At 45.9% G+C, this 21,714-nt stretch overlaps 1 protein-coding gene across 1 annotated transcript in view; it reads right to left on the reverse strand.

Annotated features, from left to right (window-relative positions):
* Positions 1 to 3,909: 3,909 nt before the first annotated feature.
* Positions 3,910 to 21,714, reverse strand: part of LOC144674540 (epiplakin-like) — a 36,212-nt gene continuing 18,407 nt past the window's right edge. The window contains exons 5-6 of the mRNA XM_078535845.1: positions 9,973 to 20,052; positions 3,910 to 4,492 (exon numbers count right to left, since the gene is read on the reverse strand). Coding sequence (XP_078391971.1) covers positions 10,804 to 20,052 — 9,249 coding nt within the window. The 3' untranslated portion in view covers positions 3,910 to 4,492; positions 9,973 to 10,803. The remainder of the gene's footprint in view (positions 4,493 to 9,972; positions 20,053 to 21,714) is intronic.

Consider the following 21,714-nt stretch of genomic DNA (forward strand, 5'->3'; position numbering starts at 1 on the left):
TCCAATACTGATGCCAGTGCCCCACGAAATGGAACCCCTCTTGGAGTACCATGAGTAAGGTCGGGTAAGTGTTTACCACTTTTATCACTTATAGTTTTTAAAGTCTTATTTTGTGGTTCATCGTTTGTAAGGGCTATATTCTGTAACAACGAAAAGCAGTGACAGACCTGTCCCCACCAGTACTGTACCCCAGTGTTATACAGTGACAGACCCATCCCCACCAGTACTGTACCCCAGTGTTATACAGTGACAGACCCGTCCCCACCAGTACTGTACCCCAGTGTTATACAGTGACAGACCCGTCCCCACCAGTACTGTACCCCAGTGTTATACAGTGACAGACCCGTCCCCACCAGTACTGTACCCCAGTGTTATACAGTGACAGACCCGTCCCCACCAGTACTGTACCCCAGTGTTATACAGTGACAGACCCGTCCCCACCAGTACGGTACCCCAGTGTTATACAGTGACAGATCTGTCCCCACCAGTACTGTACCCCAGTGTTATACAGTGACAGACCTGTCCCCACCAGTACGGTACCCCAGTGTTATACAGTGACAGATCTGTCCCCACCAGTACTGTACCCCAGTGTTATACATTGACAGACCTGTCCCCCCCCCCCCCCCCGAGTGCTGTACCCCAGTGTTACAGTGACAGACCTGTCCCCACCAGTACTGTACCCCAGTGTTACAGTGACAGACCTATCCCCACCAGTACTGTACCCCAGTGTTATACAGTGACAGACCCGTCCCCACCAGTACTGTACCCCAGTGTTATACAGTGACAGGCCTGTCCCCACCAGTACTGTACCCCAGTGTTATACAGTGATAGACCCGTCCCCACCAGTACTGTACCCCAGTGTTAAACAGTGACAGACCCGTCCCCACCAGTACTGTACCCCAGTGTTATACAGTGACAGACCTGTCCCCACCAGTACTGTACCCCAGTGTTATACAGTGACAGACCTGGTCCCACCAGTACTGTACCCCAGTGTTATACATACACATAGGAACGAGGAGCAGGAGTAGGCCATTCGGCCCTTCAAGCCTGCTCCGCCATTCAATATGATCATGGCTGATCTTCAACGCCATATTCCCGCTCTCTCTCCATGCCCCTTAATGCCCCTAATATCCAAAAAATTATCAATTTCTTTCTTGAATATACTCAGTGACCCGGCCTCCACAGCCTCTGTGGGAGAGAATTCCGCAGGTTGACCAACCTCTGAGTGAAGAACTTTTTCTCCATCTCAGTCCTAAATGGCCTGACCCGTATCCTGAGACTGTGGCCCCTGGTTCTAGACTCTCCAACCAGGGGAAACAACCTCCCTGCATCCAGTCTGTCTGGCCCTGTTAGAATTTTATACATTTCAATCAGATCCCCTCTCATTCTTCTAAACTCTAGTGAATACAGACCCAGTCGAACCAATCTCTCCTCATACAACAATCCTACCATCCCTGGTATCAGCCTAGTGAACCTTCACTGCACTCCCTCTATGGCAAGTACATCCTTTCTTAGGTAGGGAGACCAAAACTGTACACAATACTCCAGGTGTGGTCTTACCAAGGTCTAACTGCAGTAAGACATCCCTACTTCTGAACTCAAATCCTCTTGCAATGAAGGCCAACATACCATTTCCCTTCCTAATTGTTTGCTGCACCTGCCTGTTTACTTCCATTGACTGGTGTACAAGGACACCCAGATCCCTTTGTACATCCACATTTCCCAATATATCACCATTTAAATAATACCCTGCCTTTCTGTTTTTCACACCAAAGCGTATAACTTCACATTTATCCACGTTATACTGCATCTGCCGTGTGTTTGCCCACTCACACAACTTGTCTAAATCGCCCTGAAGCCGCCTTGCATCCTCCTCACAACTCACAACCCCGCCCAGTTTTGTGTCGTTAGCAAACTTGGAAATATTGCATTTGGTTTCCTCATCCAAGTCATTGATATATATTGTGAACAGCTGGGGCCCAAGCACTGATCCCTGCGGTACCCCACTAGTCACCACCTGCCATCCGGAAAAAGACCCATTTATCCCCACTCTCTGTTTCCAGTCTGTCGACCAATTCTCAATCCATGCCAGTATATTACCCCCGACCCCATGTGTTAATTTTGCCCACCAGCCTCTTATGTGGGTCCTTATCAAAAGCCTTCTTGAAATCCAAATACACCACATCCACTGGTTCTCCCTTATCTATTCTACTAGTTACATCCTCAAAAAACTCCAGTAGATTAGTTAAGCATGATTTCCCTTTCATAAACCCATGCTGACTTTGTCTAATCCCGTTAATGCTTTCCAAGTTTTCTGTTACCACGTCTTTTATTATAGACTCTAGCATTTTCCCCACTGCTGATGTTAGGCTAACTGGTCTGTAATTCTCTGTTTTTTCTCTCCCTCCTTTTTTAAATAATGGGGTTACATTTGTCACCCTCCAATCTGTAGGAACTGACCCAGAGTCTATAGAATTTTGGAAGATGACCACCAATGCATCCAATATTTCCAGGGTCACTTCCTTTAGTGCTCTGGGATGTAGATTATCAGGCCCTGGGGATTTTGCAACCCCATTAATTTCTCTAGCACCGTTTTTTTACAAATACTGATTTTCTTCAATTCCTCCCTCTCACTAGACCCTTGGTTCCCTACAGTGATAGGCCTGTCCCCACCAGTCCTGTATCAGTGTTATACAGTGACAGACCTGAACCAACCAGTACTGTACACCAGTGTTCTACAGTGACAGACCTGTCCCCACCAGTCCTGTATCAGTGTTTTACAGTGATAGACCCGTCTCCACCAGTACTGTACCCCAGTGTTATACAGTGATAGACCCGTCTCCACCAGTACTGTACCCCAGTGTTATGCAGTGACAGACCTGTCCCCACCAGTACTGTACCCCAGTGTTATACAGTGACAGACCCATCCCCACCAGTACTGTACCCCAGTGTTATACAGTGACAGACCTGTCCCCACCAGTACTGTACCCCAGTGTTATACATTGACAGACCTGAATCCACCAGTACTGTATCCGTGTTATACAGTGTCAGACCTGTCCCCACCAGTACTGTACCCCAGTGTTATACAGTGACAGACCTGTCCCCACCAGTCCTGTATCAGTGTTTTACAGTGATAGACCCGTCTCCACCAGTACTGTACCCCAGTGTTATACAGTGACAGACCTGTCCCCACCAGTACTGTACCCCAGTGTTATACAGTGACAGACCTGTCCCCACCAGTACTGTACCCCAGTGTTATACATTGACAGACCTGAATCCACCAGTACTGTATCCGTGTTATAGAGTGTCAGACCTGTCCCCACCAGTACTGTACCCCAGTGTTATACAGTGACAGACCTGTCCCCACCAGTCCTGGACCCCAGTGTTATACAGTGACAGACCCGTCCCCACCAGTACTGAACCCCATTGTTATACAGTGACAGACCTGTCCCCACCAGTACGGTACCCCAGTGTTATACAGTGACAGACCTGTCCCCACCAGTACTGTACCCCAGTGTTATACATTGACAGACCTGTTCCCACCAGTACTGTACCCCAGTGTTATACATTGACAGACCCATCCCCACCAGTACTGTACCCCAGTGTTATAGTGACAGACCTGTCCCCACCAGTACTGTACCCCAGTGTTATACAGTGACAGACCTGTCCCCACCAGTACTGTACCCCAGTGTTATACAGTGACAGACCTGTCCCCACCAGTACTGTACCCCAGTGTTATACAGTGGCAGTTTGATCCCCAGTGTTTGTAAGAGCTGTGATGGTTTGTGTAGCTCTGTGTGTCACTGCTCTGATATCCAGGAGGTGGGGCTGTTTCCTGTGCATTGCTTCTCATCACTAATGTCATTGGAATGATGTTCAATGTGAGGAATTGGAGAGCGTTTTGCTTGGTTTTATATATTAATGTCTCTTTAATTGTCCCTTTGCATTGAGGCATCCTTGAACAACTCATCTTCGGTAAGCTGATGGGTTTTTTAATCTCTGCAGGGGTTGTCTGGTTTGTAATCAGTTAGTGTGTTAAACTCACTGCTTTGATATAAACAGGCTTTTTCGAACGCTTGGGATCTCCTGACTGAGTTAGTAAGGCATGCATAGCAAAAAAATACATCAAAAACATAAAGGTGGATGAGAAATGCACTAAATTTAAACACAACACAAACAGGTCAATAAAATGTGGGCTGCGAGAGGCTGATCATCTCTCTGAGGGGCGGTTTCTGAGTTCCAATTCTAGAGAGTCCTTCTGCTCCATACGCTTTGTGTAACAGGGCACTGAGTCCTCAGAGTTCGGAGGTGGAGGATGTCATGTTCAGGAACAATGAACTCCCCATGATGCTTTCCTTGTCCCCGCTGACTTTCCGGAATGTTCTGGTGTGACAGTCCCGTAAAGGCTCAGTCTGTGTGAAGATTTGAATTTGCCCCGGTATCAAGCACAGCGACACTGGCTTCATCTTTTGTAACAAGATGTCCACAGGAACTAAAATGAAAAAGGGAATCACAGAATCAGAATCACAGTACAGAAGAGGCCCTTCGGCCCATCGAGTCTGTACCAACATTGGCCTTTAGGACAATTAGATGACTTCAACTCAACAAAGGAGACATCAAAAACAAAGTCAATGTGAAATGAAGTGTATTAGTGATCCCAGAACACTACACAAACTACATCACATCTCGACACCTATACCACATGAACTCTGACCCCTGGCCATTACTGTGATCCCTTGACCCTTACACCTCTGTAACCCCCCACCCCTTTATCTCTGCAGGGGCAGTTTCATAAATATATTACCAGCTCTTTGCATAATGCTTATTTTTTTATAATTTAGGAAGATTTATGCGGAACCGGTAAGAATCCAACACTCAAAACCCTTGATCACATTGCCCTGCATCTGAATGTGGGGCCAGTTAACCATCTGTTCTCAGTCTTTAGCACCTGGCTTTCTGAACTGTAAGATCACTCAGAACCTGATTGAATTTATGGTGTAAAATCAGACTGGGTGTGGATTAATTATGGAGCTAATGGCTGATTTTACTCTGAGAAAAATAGTGCGGTTAAACCAGACAAATCACTTTGCCATCCATCTCATTGTCTGCTCGATCTTAATTGGGGGTTGAATAGGTGCAGGGTGTAAAAACTCATTATATTTGTAATTCTGGATTCCTTCTCTCAAATCTTTGCCCAACACTTGAATGATGTTCCCAACAAGTCATTCAACCCATTGGCTGATGTGAACCAAGTCATTCAGTCCAGCAAAGGCCTCTGTCCAATGTCAAACATGTCTTTTCAGCTCAGTGCTGAGCTTTTGCTAATGGGAATCAAATCATTTAATACAGCCTCATTCAGTGGCTGATAAGAACTTTGCATTTCCTAAAAGGAACACAGAAAATGCCGGAAGCACTCAGCAGGCCCGGCACTATCTGTGGAGAGAGGAGCTTTAATGGGCAGAATGTTTGGCTTGCTGGGCGAGTGCCCAGCCTGAACAAGCGGGAAATGAAGAGTGATCAGACCGGGCAAGCATCCCGACATCATCGCACGCTCGCGATATTTCAATTGGCGGGTGTGCACAGGAGGCAGCAGCGTGTCCGCCGACAATTAAGCAGCTTAAGGCCCTTAATCAATGAACTGATTGGAATTTCTCGCTGTCTGTCCAGCCGTTCGATTGCCGGGAGGGCGAAAAGGCCAAGCGGCCTTTGCATTTTTGGCAAAACCTCATCCACGGTGGGGATGAGGTTTCGAGCAGCGATTAAAAATAAACTTTTCAAACTCGTCTCTAACGCGTTCCTGCTCAAGCGACAGAGTCACAGGAGGGGACACGTTTTTAACCTTTCTTATTTCTTTATTTTTTATTTCAAAAATCTTCTGCTCCCTAAGGCAGCTCTGTGCCTCGGGGAGCTTTTACTGTGCACGCCCGCCCATGCTCGAACTTGCACCATAGCGTTCCTCTGGCTCCCTCCCGGCCAGTGAAATCGCAGTGGGGGCCTGATCACAGGCAGCATGTCCCTTTCACAGCCGCTCCTGCTCATCCCCACCAAGCCCATCCGAAAACCGGAAAATCCTGGCCAATGTTTCAGGATGTGACCTTTCTCAGAACCAGACAGAGTTCGAGATGTAATAGGTTTTGAACAAGGGGCGGGTGAGACAAAGACAAAGGAAGGTCTGTGATAAGGTGAAAGACGAGAGAGATTGACTGAGAGAAGAGTTAGTTTTCTCGGGCTGAAGGGAATAGTGATGGGCCAAGGAAAGAAACAGAGAAACAGAAGATGTGCCAAGAGCAGATGTGCTGCTGACTGAAAGAATAAAACCGAATCTAGGAAAGGAAATAAAATGGAGCACAGATTATGGTCTGAAATTGTTGAACTCAGTGTTGAGTGAAAGGCTGTAAAAGTGCTTAATAAAAGATGAGGTTTCCTTCCTCAAGCTAACATTGAGCCTCAGTGGAACAGTTCAGCAGGCCAAAGACAGAAACGTCAGAGTGAGTGAAAAGTGGAGAATTAAAATGACAGGCACTGGGAGCTCGAGATCATGTTCGTGGACTCAGCAGCGGCGTTCCACAAAGTGGTCACTTCATCTGCATTTGGTTTCTCCAATGTAGAGGAGACCACATTGTGAACACTCTAACTTTGTCCAGTTCTGTTGAAAGGTCAAAGACCTGGAACATTAACTGTTTCTCTCTTCACAGATGCTGCCAGACCTGCTGAGTATTTCCAGCATTTTCTGTTTTTATTTCAGATTTCTGGAACATGGGTTTTAATCCTCAAACAAGCTGGGCAAACAGAGGCAAGCAAGGTGAGTGGAGAGGGAGGGGTGGCGGAGGTTGGTCTGGAACAGAGAGCTGAGAGATTCAGACACAACTCTTTGAAGATGGCAGGGGGAGTAAGATTAGCCTATATCTAGTCCATGTTAGCAAGTGGCTTGTCCATGTGTTAACGAGTGTCTAGTTCGTATGTTATCCCTTGCAGAGTTCATGTTATCCCATGTCTAGTTCATGTGTTAGTCCATGTCTGGTCCATGTTAAGTCAGTGTCCAGTTCGTGTTAGCCCGTGTCTAGTTTGCATTAGCCCATGTTTAATTTGTGGAAAGTTAGCCCACGGAAGTTTTACACTGACAGTTGTTGCTCCCCAGTTTTACTGGAAAGGGTTCAATTTCTTCCCTGCTTATTCCACATGACTTTATTTCACTGGATGTGGGCAATGCTGCAAGGCCAGCACTTACTGCTATTCCCTAACTGACCTTGCAAAAGTGGCGGTGAGACACCTTCTGGACAACTGAGTGGTTTGCTCGGCCATTTCAGAGGCTGGGTAAGGGTCAACCACGTTGCTGTGGGTCTGGAGTCACATGTAGGCCAGACCAGGTAAGGACGGCAGATTTCCTTCCCTAAAGGACATTAGTGAACCAGATGGGTTTTTACAACCATCGATCATAGTTTCATCCTTACTGAGATTAGCTTTCAATTCCATAATTTATTAACTGAATTTGAATTCCACCAGCCACTGTGGTCTCAGCATTACTAATCCAGTAACATTACTACTTTGCTGTCCTGTCCAGTGTTCTTACAGCACAGAAGGTTAAAGGGAGATTTAATAGAGATATTTAAAATTCTGAAGAGTTTATTAAAGCAAGTAGAGAGAAACAGTTTCCTCTGGTAAGTGAGCCGCTGACCAGAGGTATCATAGATTTAAAATAATTGGTAAAAAAGCGAGTGTTCACACAGACAGTTGTTAAAATTTAGAATCACAGAATCTTTACAGTGCAGAATGAGGCCATTCAGCCCATCGAGTCTGCAATGGCTCTATGAAAGAGCATTCTACTTAGTCCCACTCCCCTGTCTTATCTCTGTAACTTTGCACATTCTCTCTTTTCAGGTAACAATCCAATTCCATTTTGAATACCTCGATCAAACCTGCCTCCACCACCCTCTCAGGAAGTTTGTTCCAGACTCCAACTACCTTCTGGATGAAAACATTTTTCCTCACATCACATTTACTCCTTTTGCCAATTATTTTGAATCTGTGCCCTCTAGTTCTTGATGTTCTCTTGAATGGGAACAGTTTCTCACTATTTACCCTGTCCACACCCCTCAGGATCTTGAATACCTCTATCAAGTCTCCTCTCAGCCTTCTTTTCTCCAAGGAAAACAGTCCCAACCTCGCCAATCTATTTACCTGAAAGGGTAGTGGAATCAGATTCCATAGGAACTTTCAAAAGGCAACTGGACAAGGACCTGAACAGAATTAGTTTGCAGGGTTATGGGAAAGGAGCTGGGGTGTGGGATTAACTGAATATCAAGCACAAAGAAAGCAGCTTGTCACTAAGTGTAGCTAGAGACAGAGTGTGAGGTTAGGGGTTTGGTTAATGAGGGAATTCGGTGCAGTGAGGGAGAAGGCATTGTTCTGACCTTTGACATAATAGGAGTGGTCTGAGCGAGGGTGTCAGGGTCCAGTAGGACATGCCAGTTGAGCCTTGGAAGAAGTAATTAGGTGAGCAGATAAGGTGAGCTGTTGGTGAGTTTCTTTGTTCTCTATAAATGGGGTGTAGTAGTTTAAAATGCTACAGAGGAGATATAAGCATTGTATTGAATTTACAGTTTAACTAGTTAAACTACTTGACATAATCACAAATAATCATTGCCTGTTATTTCTAAACTTAATTATTTAAATTAAACACAATAAGGATGGCAGGGCAGGTGTGACTTTGTAGCGGTTTGATGCAACTGAGTGTCTGGCTCAGCCAATTCAGAGTCAACCACATGGCTGTGGGTCTGGAGTCACATGCAGGCCAGACGAGGTAAGGACGGCAGGTTTCCTTCCCTAAAGGACATCAGAGAATCAGCTGGGTTTTTACAACAATTGACAATGGTTTCATGATCACCGTTACCGAGAATACCTTTTTAATTCCAGATTTAATTAACTGAATTTAAATTCCACCAGCTGTTGTGATGGGATTTGAACCCAGGTCCCTAGAACATTAGCCTGGGCCTATGGATTACTGCTCCAGTGACATTACCATTACACCACCATCTCCCCATCTGATTTATATATCTGCCGCTAATCTTCGCAGTATTGTACACTTTGTGGTTTCATGAAACGGCTCTGAAGAAGAGTCATATGGACTCAAAACATTAACTCTGTTTCTCTCTCCACAGATGCTGCCAGACTTGTTGAATTTTTCTACCATTTTCTGCTGTTATTTTTGAAAGGGAAGTCATGCTTGACTAATTTATTATAGTTTTTTGAGGAATATGAAGCAAGGTGGATAAAGGGGAACAGGTAGATGTGGTGTCCTTGGGTTTCCAAAAGGCATTCAATAAGATGCCACAAAGGTTATTACACAGGATAAGAGCATATGGTGTAGGGGGTAACATATTAACACGGATAGAGAATTGGTTAGTTAACAGGAAGCAGAGAGCAGGGATAAACAGGTCTCTTTTCAGGTTGACAAGCTGTAACTAGTGGAGAGCCACAGGGATCAGTGCTGGGGCCTCAACTATTTACAAACTACATCAATGTCCTGGATGAAGGGACCGAAGGTTTGGTAACTACATTTGCTGATGATACAAAGGTAGGTAGAAAAGTAAGTTCTAAAAGAGGACATAAAGAGTGTTCAAAGGGATATAGGCAAGTTAAGTGAGTGGGCAAAAAACCTGGCAGATGGAGTATAATGTGGGAAAGTGTGAGCTTGCCAATTTTGGCAGGAAGAATAAAAAAGCAGCGTATTATATAAATGGGGAGAGCTCTGAGGTACAGAGGGAGGTAGACAAGAGAGAGAGAGTGAGAGTGAGAAAGAGCTGGGTTTAGAGAGTAAGACAGAGTCAGAGAGTGTTACCACCGTTAGAGAGAGAGGGGGAGTGAGGGAGAGGGGGAAGATGGGGTGGGAGGGAGAATGTAGGTACTGAGTGTGATTAGAAAGCTATGTTTGGGAATGTAATAGTGACAGAGATGCAGGCAGATCTCACTCACCTTCTGGGTACTGGCTGTATTGCAAGGAGCCTGTGGAACCTCAACCGAAGCACCTATCAGTTTCCATGTTCACAAAGATGGTAGCAAGATGAAGATTCAACCGGTGATTGGCAGGTTGGTTAATTTTGAAGGCTTTTTGGAGCTGTCCTAGTTCACACGAGGAGTCAGAATTCACTCAGATATAAATGGTCATTAAAACAGAGACAGATGTGATGAGGGAAGAGTTGATTTGAGTATTCCTGCAGCAGACTGAAACCCTGCCTGAGGAGGGTTCGAGAAACTTGAAAGACGGCACCTTATTAATATTTGGTTTTTTTAAACAGTATCAAGTCTTTGTTATAGTTCAATGGAAGAAAAGCTCTTAATATTTGCAGCATATTTCTTAAAAATAGAAAGCAAGATATCTGGGCACGCTGTGGGTCAGTGCATTCAATAAGAAGAAAGTTTTGAGGTTTGGACATTACAAATTCTCCCCACTGATACAATAAGATCAGGCATATACGGCAGCAGTGGTTTGAGGTTAATCCAGCTGCTCTACAAATAGCAAGGAAATCATCGCCAGTGGGAAAGATCACAGGAAAAATCATATCCTGATAAATATTCTCTTCTAATTCCAAACATATACATTCCATCCGATTAATTTCAAATGACAAGATTATTTAAAACTCAGAGGGACTGAGGTGATGGGTATAATTAAAATAAGTTTCTCTCTAAAATGTTTCATAACAATCATTCTTTCCCTTGTCCTTAAACGCGGACTGTTTCTTGACCATTGTTAGTTGTAGAGCAGAATGGGGAAGGGGGAGGGATGGGATGGGATGGCTGGCGTAGCTACATCATCGCCGCTTGTAGAAGCTGGGTCTGGTTGAAGGGGGAGCTTTCCTCTGGGTGATAGTGGGGCCGAGGAGTAGGGAGGCTCTGAGGCATAGACGCCACCTCCCTCCCTCCAGGGACACTGGCTGCCAATCTGCGGCCGTAACTGGATGATGTGTATGAGGAGGAGGAGAAGGACATGGAGTAACCAGATCCTGTGGCATCAAAGCTTCCTCGTCTAGAGCCCGTTCTGGATCCTGTTCTTGAACCTGATCGGGAACCTGCGGAGGAACCAGCTCCGCTCATGTTGTAGGGGCTGTAGAAGCCTTTGGTGGACTGTGAAGATGCTTCCAGCAAACGCAGGCCAGTCCCTTCCTCAACCATCGATCGGTCCATTGCATCTTTGTAGGAGATCTTCAGTTTGGTTTTGGGGCAGGTTATATACTTTGCATAAGTCCCGACATCCCTCAGCTTCTGTGCTGTACGTGTATCAATGGTGCCCTTTTGTAAAGCTTCATCGAGAGGCACTCGCCCAGGGACATCTGGTTCAATGAGTCCACCTGTCAGGTACTGTACCTCCAGGAATCGCTGACCAGCTTCATAATATAACCAGCCTTTCTTCAAGGCCTGAGCGGCAGACATTTTACTCTTGGTTCTTGGATCTTCAAATCCATTGAACGCTTTCTGAGCCAGATTGATCCTGTCCACCATGATCTTGTCCATTAGGCCTTTGCCGACAGCATCTGTGACGGAATACTTGTCTCCTGTATTGGGATCAATGATTCCCCCAGTACAGGCCTGGGCTTCCAGTAACCGCTGGCCAGTGATATTGTCCACTAGGTTACGGTGCATTGCTTCTGTGATGGATACTTTCTCAAGTGTATCAGTGTCCAAGATGCCAGCAACTGGACCAGTCTCCTCCACTGGGTCACTCCATGTAACCATGTGGCTTCTCATGGGACTAGCCTGTTGGCTTGTGTACGAAGATGAGGATCCAACTGAGGAAGATCGGGAGCGGAATCCACTCATATTTCCTGACAACATATCAGCAAATTCAGTAATGGACAGAGCTCCTGAGCGATAAAGATCCAAAGAACCTTGGTCAATCAACCCTCTGGAGAGTGCATCATCGATATCATACTGCCTACCTGATCGCCTGTCAGTGATCATTGACTTTACCACACCATCTGATGAGGAAGTAGTCACTTCTTCCCATTCACACTCCTGTTCGGAGAGCTCAGTGTACGTCTGATGGTCAATCAGTCCTTTACGATAAGCCTCGTAGACAGACATTTCTTTACCAGTTTCAGGATCAACAATGACCACCCGCCGTTTGCGAACAGATGACTTGGATGAAGTCTTCCTCTCTCTCTTCTTATCTTTGAGCAGTAGTAAACAGAGTCCAGTGTCTGAATCTACCACACACCGTTCCTTCAGCTGCAGATAGGTGAGATTTTCCTCTGTGTTTGGATCAAAGAAACCCTTAGTGTCATCTCCTGGATCTGCTAATATCCTGTTCATCTCCTCGTCAAACAGACCACGTCTGTAGGCCATTTCAACAGGCTGTCGGTGACTATACTCGGGGTCTATGATGCCTCCTGTAGCAATCTGTGATTCCAATAAACGGATCCCATGGTCTTTGAGAATCAAATTTTTCTGCATAGCTTGAAACAGAGACATAAGTGTACCTGAGTAAGGATCTCTGTAACCAGTAACTGCTCTCTCAGCTGACTGAAGCTTATCCTTAAATTCTGGACCCACCACTCCCATTTTCACTGCTTCGCTGACAGATAATTTCATGTTTTTAATTGGGTCAATCACATAACCAGTTGCTGCTTGGGCCTCCAACAATTCAAATGCTGTTCCAGGTCTGATCATTCCCTTCTTCATAGCTTGGTAAATGGATAGTCTCTCCTTGGAAGCCTCAACAAACACTCCTGAAATACAACTGGTGCCTCCCAAATATTTCTTGATGCTGTTGCTAACTTCATCAACAGTGGTTTCACCCTCCCGTAACTGTGTAGCAACGGAGCTGGTTATGATACCTGATGCTACAAGTTCTTCCATTGTGACCTGCTTTCGCAGACCCTGGAACATCAGCCTTTTCTTGTCTGTCAGAGTCAATAGGCGATGGCCTGTATTTTCATCAACCCTGCACCTTGCCATCAGTTGACTGTAGCTCATTGGTTCCTCAGTGTAGGGGTCAAGGAATCCTTGTGACCCCTCAGTCGGATCGGTGAGCAGACTGTAAGTTTCCCGGTCGAGGTAGCCACGCTGGTATGCAGCCTCCAGGGGTAGGTGATAGCTGTGTTCTGGGTCAATAATCCCACCGGTGACCAGCTGGGCATCGAGTAGCCTCAGGACGTAGTCTCTCACAATGAAGCCTTTCTTCATGGCTTGGAAAAGCGAGATGATATTCCCCGTGTAAGGGTCTCGGTAACCAGTGACTGCCCGTTCTGCTGATAGCAGCTTGTCGTGGAGCTCAGGACCCACCAGACCCTCCCTCACAGCCTCATCCACAGTCAGTCTCTTATTCTTCACAGGATCCAGGATGAAGCCGGTGGCTGCCTGGGCTTCCAATAGAGCATGAGCTACTTCAGGTTTCACCAAACCTTTCTTCATTGCACCATACAGGTTTAACACTTCCTTCCCAGCACATTTATAAAGGCCACTGATGGCTCCTGTTCCAAACAGGTACTTCCTTACTGACTCCATTTCACATACTTCTCCCACTGTTAGTTTTTTCTCCTTTAGTTTATTAAGAGTTTCCAGGTCAATAATTCTTGAGGAGTACAGCTGCTCAGCAGTGATCTTGCCACGGAAAGTATTGAATGTGATCCTTTCATATCCTCGGCGTATTTCTACCTGCTGAATAATCTCAATGATGATCACAACTAAACGCTCACGTGTGATTTTCCCAAACTGATATTCTTTTGTTAACTTGAGCCTTTCTTTCTCTGAAATGAACTCAGAGTTCAAGATCTCCCAAACTGACATGGACTTCCCACCTAACATCCCCTCAGGAAGGTCCACTGTAGTGTTTTCAAACACCTCCCTTGTTTCAATCTCACTGTGGATCATATTCTCAATCACTTTTGGTTTCTCTCTGTCCTTCATGGGTATGAGGTAGAGTCCAGTTTCAGGATCTGTTACACATCTGTCCTTTAGCTGCTGATAGGTGATCTCCTCATCAGTGTTGGGGTCAACAAACCCTTTGCTTTCATCACCAGCATCTGAGAGAATCTTGTTCATCGCCTCATCAAACATGCCTCGTTTGTAAGCTACATCGACGGGCAGTCGGTGACTGTGCACGGGGTCAATGATGCCTCCTGTGGCAATCTGTGCCTCTAGGAGACGGACACCATGATCTTTAGAGACAAGATCTTTCTTGATTGCTTGGTATAAGGAGATCTTCCTGCCAGAGTAGGGGTCAGTGTATCCAGTAACTGCTTTCTCAGCAGACAGAAGCTTCTCGTGGAGTTCTGGCCCAATGAGACCTCCCTTAACAGCTTCATCGACTGTCAGGGTCCGATTCCTCACAGGATCAACTATGAACCCTGAGGCTGCCTGAGCTTCCAGTAAAGCCTCTGCAGTGCTTGGACTCAACAGATTCTTCTTCATCGCTTCATAAATGCTCATCTTCTCCTTTGTAGATTCGATAAACACTCCAGCAATGCTGTCTGATCCCTGTAGGAATTTCATCACTGCCTCCAGCTTACTGACTTCTTCTGGTGTTGCCTTTCCCTTCTGAAGATCATCAAAAGTCTTCTTGTGAATAATCTTCGATTCCAACAACTCACTGGCAGGAACCTTGTCCCTCAACCCATCAAATGCTATCTGTGGTTTCCTCTTCACTTCAGTTTCTTCAATGATTGTAACAACGATTGTAATTATCTTTTCCACAGTCACCTTTCCAGATCTGTATTGCCGGATTAAGTCTCTCCTTTGTTCTTCAGTGAAGTATTCCGAGTTGATCAATTCCCAGATGGTAACAGTTTTCCCAGAGAATTTACCGGATGGGACAGATACTGTAGCCTTTTGGAAAATGTCCTTAGTCACCTCCTCAGGGTGAATGTCCACATGTTTTGTTGCCTCTTCTGTCAATGACAACAGGTAAAGAGATGTCTCAGGGTCAGTTCTACATTTCTCCTTCAGCTGGTGGTATGTGACACGTTCGTCTGTGTTTGGGTCAGTGAAACCTTTAATTTCATCACTGGGAGTGGACAACTTTTTGCTCATCTCTTCATCAAACATGCCTCGTTTGTAGGCCAGTTCAATGGGCAGGCGATGGCTGGTCACAGGGTCAATGATGCCTCCAGATGCCAACTGTGCCTCTAGGAGATGGATACCATGCTCCTTGGGTATAAGGTCCTTCTTCATTGCTTCAAGTAAGGAGATCTTCCTGCCGGAGTAGGGGTCAGTGTATCCAGTTACTGCTTTCTCAGCAGACAGAAGCTTCTCGTGGAGTTCTGGTCCAATGAGACCTCCCTTAACAGCTTCATCGACAGTCAGGGTCCGATTCCTCACAGGATCAACTATGAACCCTGAGGCTGCCTGAGCTTCCAGTAAAGCCTCTGCAGTGCTTAGACTCAACAGATTCTTCTTCATCGCTTCATAAATGCTCATCTTCTCCTTTGTAGGTTCGATAAACACACCAGCAATGCTGTCTGATCCCTGTAGGAATTTCATCACTGCCTCCAGCTTACTGACTTCTTCTGGTGTTGCCTTTCCCTTCTGAAGATCATCAAAAGTCTTCTTGTCAAGGATCTTCGACTCCAATAACTCACTAGCAGGAACCTTGTCCCTCAGTCCATTGAAGAGGAGTTGTGGTTTCTTCTTTGCTTCTTTTTCCTCAATTACCGTGATGACAATTCTGATGATCTTCTCCACTGTGACCTTTCCTGATCGATATTGTCGAATCAGTTCCCTCCTCTGTTCATCAGTGAAATACTCGGAGTTAATCAGCTCCCAGATGGTGACTGTTCTCCCAGTGAATGTGCCAGCGGGAGCAGAGACTGTGGTCTTTTTAAACGTATCTTTTGTCTGTTCTTCATCATAAGCAGGTTTCAACGCTATAGCTTTCTCACTCAGAGGCAGCAGGAAGAGGCCAGTTGTATCATCCTTTCTACATCTATCCTTCAGCTCCTGGTAGGTGACATTCTCCTCACTATTTGGATCATAAAATCCTTTATTGTCATCGCTGGGAGCGGACAACAATCGATTCATCTCCTCATCAAACATGCCTCGTTTGTAGGCCAATTCGATGGGCAGGCGATGGCTGGTCACAGGGTCAATGATGCCTCCAGATGCCAACTGTGCCTCTAGGAGATGGATACCATGCTCCTTGTGAAGGAGGTTTTTGTTGATTGCCTCAAATAAGGAGATCTTCCTGCCGGTGTAGGGGTCAGTGTATCCAGTTACTGCTTTCTCAGCAGACAGAAGCTTCTCGTGGAGTTCTGGCCCAATGAGACCTCCCTTAACAGCTTCATCGACTGTCAGGGTCCGATTCCTCACAGGATCAACTATGAACCCTGAGGCTGCCTGAGCTTCCAGTAAAGCCTCTGCAGTGCTTGGACTCAACAGATTCTTCTTCATCGCTTCATAAATGCTCATCTTCTCCTTTGTAGGTTCGATAAACACACCAGCAATGCTGTCTGATCCCTGTAGGAATTTCATCACTGCCTCCAGCTTACTGACTTCTTCTGGTGTTGCCTTTCCCTTCTGAAGATCATCAAAAGTCTTGTTGTGAATGATCTTCGATTCCAATAACTCACTGGCAGGAACCTTGTCCCTCAGTCCATTGAAGAGGAGCTGTTTTTTAGTCTCAGTTTCATCAATAATCGTGATGATTAATTTAATAATGTTTTCAATGGTCACCTTTCCAGATCTGTATTGCCGAATGAAGTCTCTCCTCTGTTCTTCGGTGAAGTATTCCGAGTTGATCAATTCCCAGATGGTAACAGTTTTCCCAGAGAATTTACCGGATGGGACAGATACTGTAGCCTTTTGGAAAATGTCCTTAGTCACCTCCTCAGGGTGAATGTCCACATGTTTTGTTGCCTCTTCTGTCAATGACAACAGGTAAAGAGAAGTCTCAGGGTCAGTTCTACATTTCTCCTTCAGCTGGTGGTATGTGACACGTTCGTCTGTGTTTGGGTCAGTGAAACCTTTAATGTCATCACTGGGAGCGGACAACTTTTTGCTCATCTCTTCATCAAACATGCCTCGTTTGTAGGCCAGTTCAATGGGCAGGCGATGGCTGGTCACAGGGTCAATGATGCCTCCAGATGCCAACTGTGCCTCTAGGAGATGGATACCATGCTCCTTGGGTATAAGGTCCTTCTTCATTGCTTCAAGTAAGGAGATCTTCCTGCCGGTGTAGGGGTCAGTGTATCCAGTTACTGCTTTCTCAGCAGACAGAAGCTTCTCGTGGAGTTCTGGCCCAATGAGACCTCCCTTAACAGCTTCATCGACTGTCAGGGTCCGATTCCTCACAGGATCAACTATGAACCCTGAGGCTGCCTGAGCTTCCAGTAAAGCCTCTGCAGTGCTTGGGCTCAACAGATTCTTCTTCATCGCTTCATAAATGCTCATCTTCTCCTTTGTAGGTTCGATAAACACTCCAGCAATGCTGTCTGATCCCTGTAGGAATTTCATCACTGCCTCCAGCTTACTGACTTCTTCTGGTGTTGCCTTTCCCTTCTGAAGATCATCAAAAGTCTTCTTGTCAAGGATCTTCGACTCCAATAACTCACTAGCAGGAACCTTGTCCCTCAGTCCATTGAAGAGGAGTTGTGGTTTCTTCTTTGCTTCTTTTTCCTCAATTACCGTGATGACAATTCTGATGATCTTCTCCACTGTGACCTTTCCTGATCGATATTGTCGAATCAGTTCCCTCCTCTGTTCATCAGTGAAATACTCGGAGTTAATCAGCTCCCAGATGGTGACTGTTCTCCCAGTGAATGTGCCAGCGGGAGCAGAGACTGTGGTCTTTTTAAACGTATCTTTTGTCTGTTCTTCATCATAAGCAGGTTTCAACGCTATAGCTTTCTCACTCAGAGGCAGCAGGAAGAGGCCAGTTGTATCATCCTTTCTACATCTATCCTTCAGCTCCTGGTAGGTGACATTCTCCTCACTATTTGGATCATAAAATCCTTTATTGTCATCGCTGGGAGTGGACAACAATCGATTCATCTCCTCATCAAACATGCCTCGTTTGTAGGCCAATTCGATGGGCAGGCGATGGCTGGTCACAGGGTCAATGATGCCTCCAGATGCCAACTGTGCCTCTAGGAGATGGATACCATGCTCCTTGTGAAGGAAGTTCTTGTTGATTGCCTCAAATAAGGAGATCTTCCTGCCGGAGTAGGGGTCAGTGTATCCAGTTACTGCTTTCTCAGCAGACAGAAGCTTCTCGTGGAGTTCTGGCCCAATGAGACCTCCCTTAACAGCTTCATCGACTGTCAGGGTCCGATTCCTCACAGGATCAACTATGAACCCTGAGGCTGCCTGAGCTTCCAGTAAAGCCTCTGCAGTGCTTGGACTCAACAGATTCTTCTTCATCGCTTCATAAATGCTCATCTTCTCCTTTGTAGGTTCGATAAACACACCAGCAATGCTGTCTGATCCCTGTAGGAATTTCATCACTGCCTCCAGCTTACTGACTTCTTCTGGTGTTGCCTTTCCCTTCTGAAGATCATCAAAAGTCTTGTTGTGAATGATCTTCGATTCCAATAACTCACTGGCAGGAACCTTGTCCCTCAGTCCATTGAAGAGGAGCTGTTTTTTAGTCTCAGTTTCATCGATAATCGTGATGATTAATTTAATAATGTTTTCAATGGTCACCTTTCCAGATCTGTATTGCCGAATGAAGTCTCTCCTCTGTTCTTCAGTGAAGTATTCCGAGTTGATCAATTCCCAGATGGTAACAGTTTTCCCAGAGAATTTACCGGATGGGACAGACACTGTGGCTGTACTGAAGATGTCATGTGTCTGCTCCATTGTGTAACCTCCCTTTTGTGTCACTGCTTCATTGGTCAATGGCAAGAGACAGAGGCCAGTTTCTGGATCCTTTTGACATCTTTCCACTAGCTGTGAGTATGTAAGATTCTCCTGAGTATTGGGGTTGAAGAACCCTTTGCTTTCATCAGTGTCACTGGCAAGTGTTTTATTCATGTCCTCATCCAGTAAACCCTGTTTGTAAGCTTGTTCCAAGGGCAGGCGATGGCTGTTCACTGGGTCAATGATGCCTCCAGTCGCCAGCTGTGCCTGAAGCAGACGAATTCCATAGTTTGAAATGATGAGATCTTTCTTCATTGCTTCAAACAGGGAGATGGTGTTTCCTGTGTAGGGATCTCTGTAACCTGTTACTGCTCTCTCAGCAGACAGCAGTTTGTCCTGAAGCTCTGGTCCAACCACTCCTTCCTTGATGGCCTCATTCACTGGCAGTCTCTGGCCCTTAATAGGGTCAATGATGAAGCCAGAGGCTGCCTGAGCTTCAAGCAGTATTGTGGCTGTGCTGGGTTTCAACAACCTCTGTTTCAATGCTTCATAGATGCTCATTTTCTCATTTGTGGGTTCAATGATCAAACCAGCAATACTGCTTTTACCCTGCAGATAATTCTTCAGGTTTTCTTTTTGGGAGAGTTCTTTTACTGTGACGGAACCTTTCTTCAGTTTATCGAGCTGCTTTTTGCTCAGAATGCCAGCCTGCTGTAAGCGGGCAGCTGGAACTGGCTGGCGCAGGCCGCTGAAGGAGAGTTTGGTGTCTGCACTTGCAGGAACGGAATCTACCATATCTCTGCCGTTTGAGAGAGCTTTGATCGGAGTGACTGTCACTGACTGAATTGGGGCCATCTGATTGCTCTGTGCTTCCATCTTCTGTACTTTCAGTTGCTCCAACATCGCTTTAAGAGCCTGGTTTTCATCAGCAAGCTGCTTCTCTTTCTCCTGCCTCTTCTGCTCCATTTCCTGAAGTTCTCTTTGCTTATCATGAACTTGGCTCTCTGCCTCCCTCTGCTTTCTCAGTGACTCCTCCATTCTGCTCTGCAGCTTGCTTTTCTCATCCTCCAGTTTCTTCAGCTGCTCATTTTGCTCATCCTTCAGGGATTGGGATTTCTTCAGTTCATCTTCATAAAGTCGTTCTAGCTTCTCCTTTTCCTCTTCAACCATCTTTTCCTTTTTTAACAGAAGCTCTTTCTCACTGATGAAGCTTTGTTGAAGAATCTGAGTTGTCTGGGCAATTTCTATCTTCTGTCCTGCTTCCATCTGCCAGAATTGGATAAATAAAAGGGTTATTAATGTTGCATTGTGACAAGCACAGCAAAAAACCATTGTCCACAGGTGGGGCAATAACTGACAATAACCCCCCGTTACCTAACACAATAAACCCCATTCCCCAACCTAATAACCCCCCGTTACCTAACCCAATAACCCCTCCTTACCCAACTGAATAAATCCCCTGTTACCCAACCCAATAACCCCCCGTTACCCAATCCAATAACACCCATTACCCAGCCCAATAACCCCTGTTACCCAACCCAATAACCCCCATTACCCAACCCAATAACCCCCCATTACCCAATCCAATAACCCCCCGTTACCCAATCCAATAACACCCATTACCCAGCCCAATAACCCCCTGTTACCCAACCCAATAACCCCCATTACCCAACCCAATAACCCCCCGTTACCCAATCCAATTACACCCATTACCCAACCCAATAACCCCCCCATTACCTAACCCAATAACCCCCCGTTACCCAATCCAATTATACCCATTACCCAACCCAATAACCCCCCCATTACCTAACCCAATAACCCCCCCATTACTGATATGTATCTAACATTCCTGGGACATCAATGATTTTAATTACTGTGACCTCAGTCCAGCAACAATAACAATTTTCACATTCTACATGCGCTCAGTGAGTTTGTGACCATCAGAGAGAGGAGAATTGCTGAGTCCCTGGAAGAGTGTACAGGTGAGATTAAAGGTTGCAATGTAAGGTGATGGGGCTCTGGCTGTCCATGTAGGTCAGTAATGGTGACGGCCATGGCCAGGGTGAAGATTGGAGTGCCAGTAAGGAGGGTGAGGAGGCTGAAGGATCAACTTGTGGAGATAAAGGGATATGGATTTGATGAGTGAGGAATGAGGGTGGAACTGATGAAGTCATGGGTAATGGGTTGAGTGCTATTTTGGACCCCACTATATACCACCTCTGTTCCAATGCAAACAACCAGAATATCCTGTTTCACCCCATAACTCAAGTCCCTTATCCAGCCCAGGAGGGCACCAGTGTAGACATGGCCCCGAAAGGCAAGAAGACTGCAGTCCTCTGATTACGTGGCGTTTCCCTGGGACACCTTCTGGACACAGTTGGAGCCCATCGCAAAGACCTCTGCCCCCACCCTGGCCACAGGAGGCCCATCAGTGTCACCACTCCAGCTTCGGAGGCAGCAGCAATGGTGATCAGGGCTAACACTGCACAGAAGAGGTTGGCCATTCAGTGCAGAAAGAGGATGAATGATCTCGTCCGTGCCACCAGGGTAAGTCAACCTCTCACCATTCTAAACTCGTTCTAAACAAATTTTCCGAATGGCAGGCAGTGACTAGTGGGGTACCGCAGGGATCGGTGCTGGGACCCCAGTTATTCACAACATATATTAATGATTTAGATGAGGGAATTAAATGTAATATCTCCAAATTTGCAGATGACACAAAGCTGTGAGGAGGATACAGAGATACTTCAGTGTGATTTGGACAAGCTGAGTGAGTGGGTAAATGCATGGCAGATGCAGTATTATGTGGATAAATGTGAGGTTATCCACTTTGACAGCAAAAACAGGAAGGCAGATTATTATCTGAATGTCTATAAATTGAGAGAGGGGAATGTGCAACAAGACCTGGGTGTCCTTGTACACCAGTTG

This window comes from Cetorhinus maximus, chromosome 3 (assembly GCF_964194155.1).
Source record: "Cetorhinus maximus chromosome 3, sCetMax3.hap1.1, whole genome shotgun sequence".
NCBI classification, from domain to species: domain Eukaryota; kingdom Metazoa; phylum Chordata; class Chondrichthyes; order Lamniformes; family Cetorhinidae; genus Cetorhinus; species Cetorhinus maximus.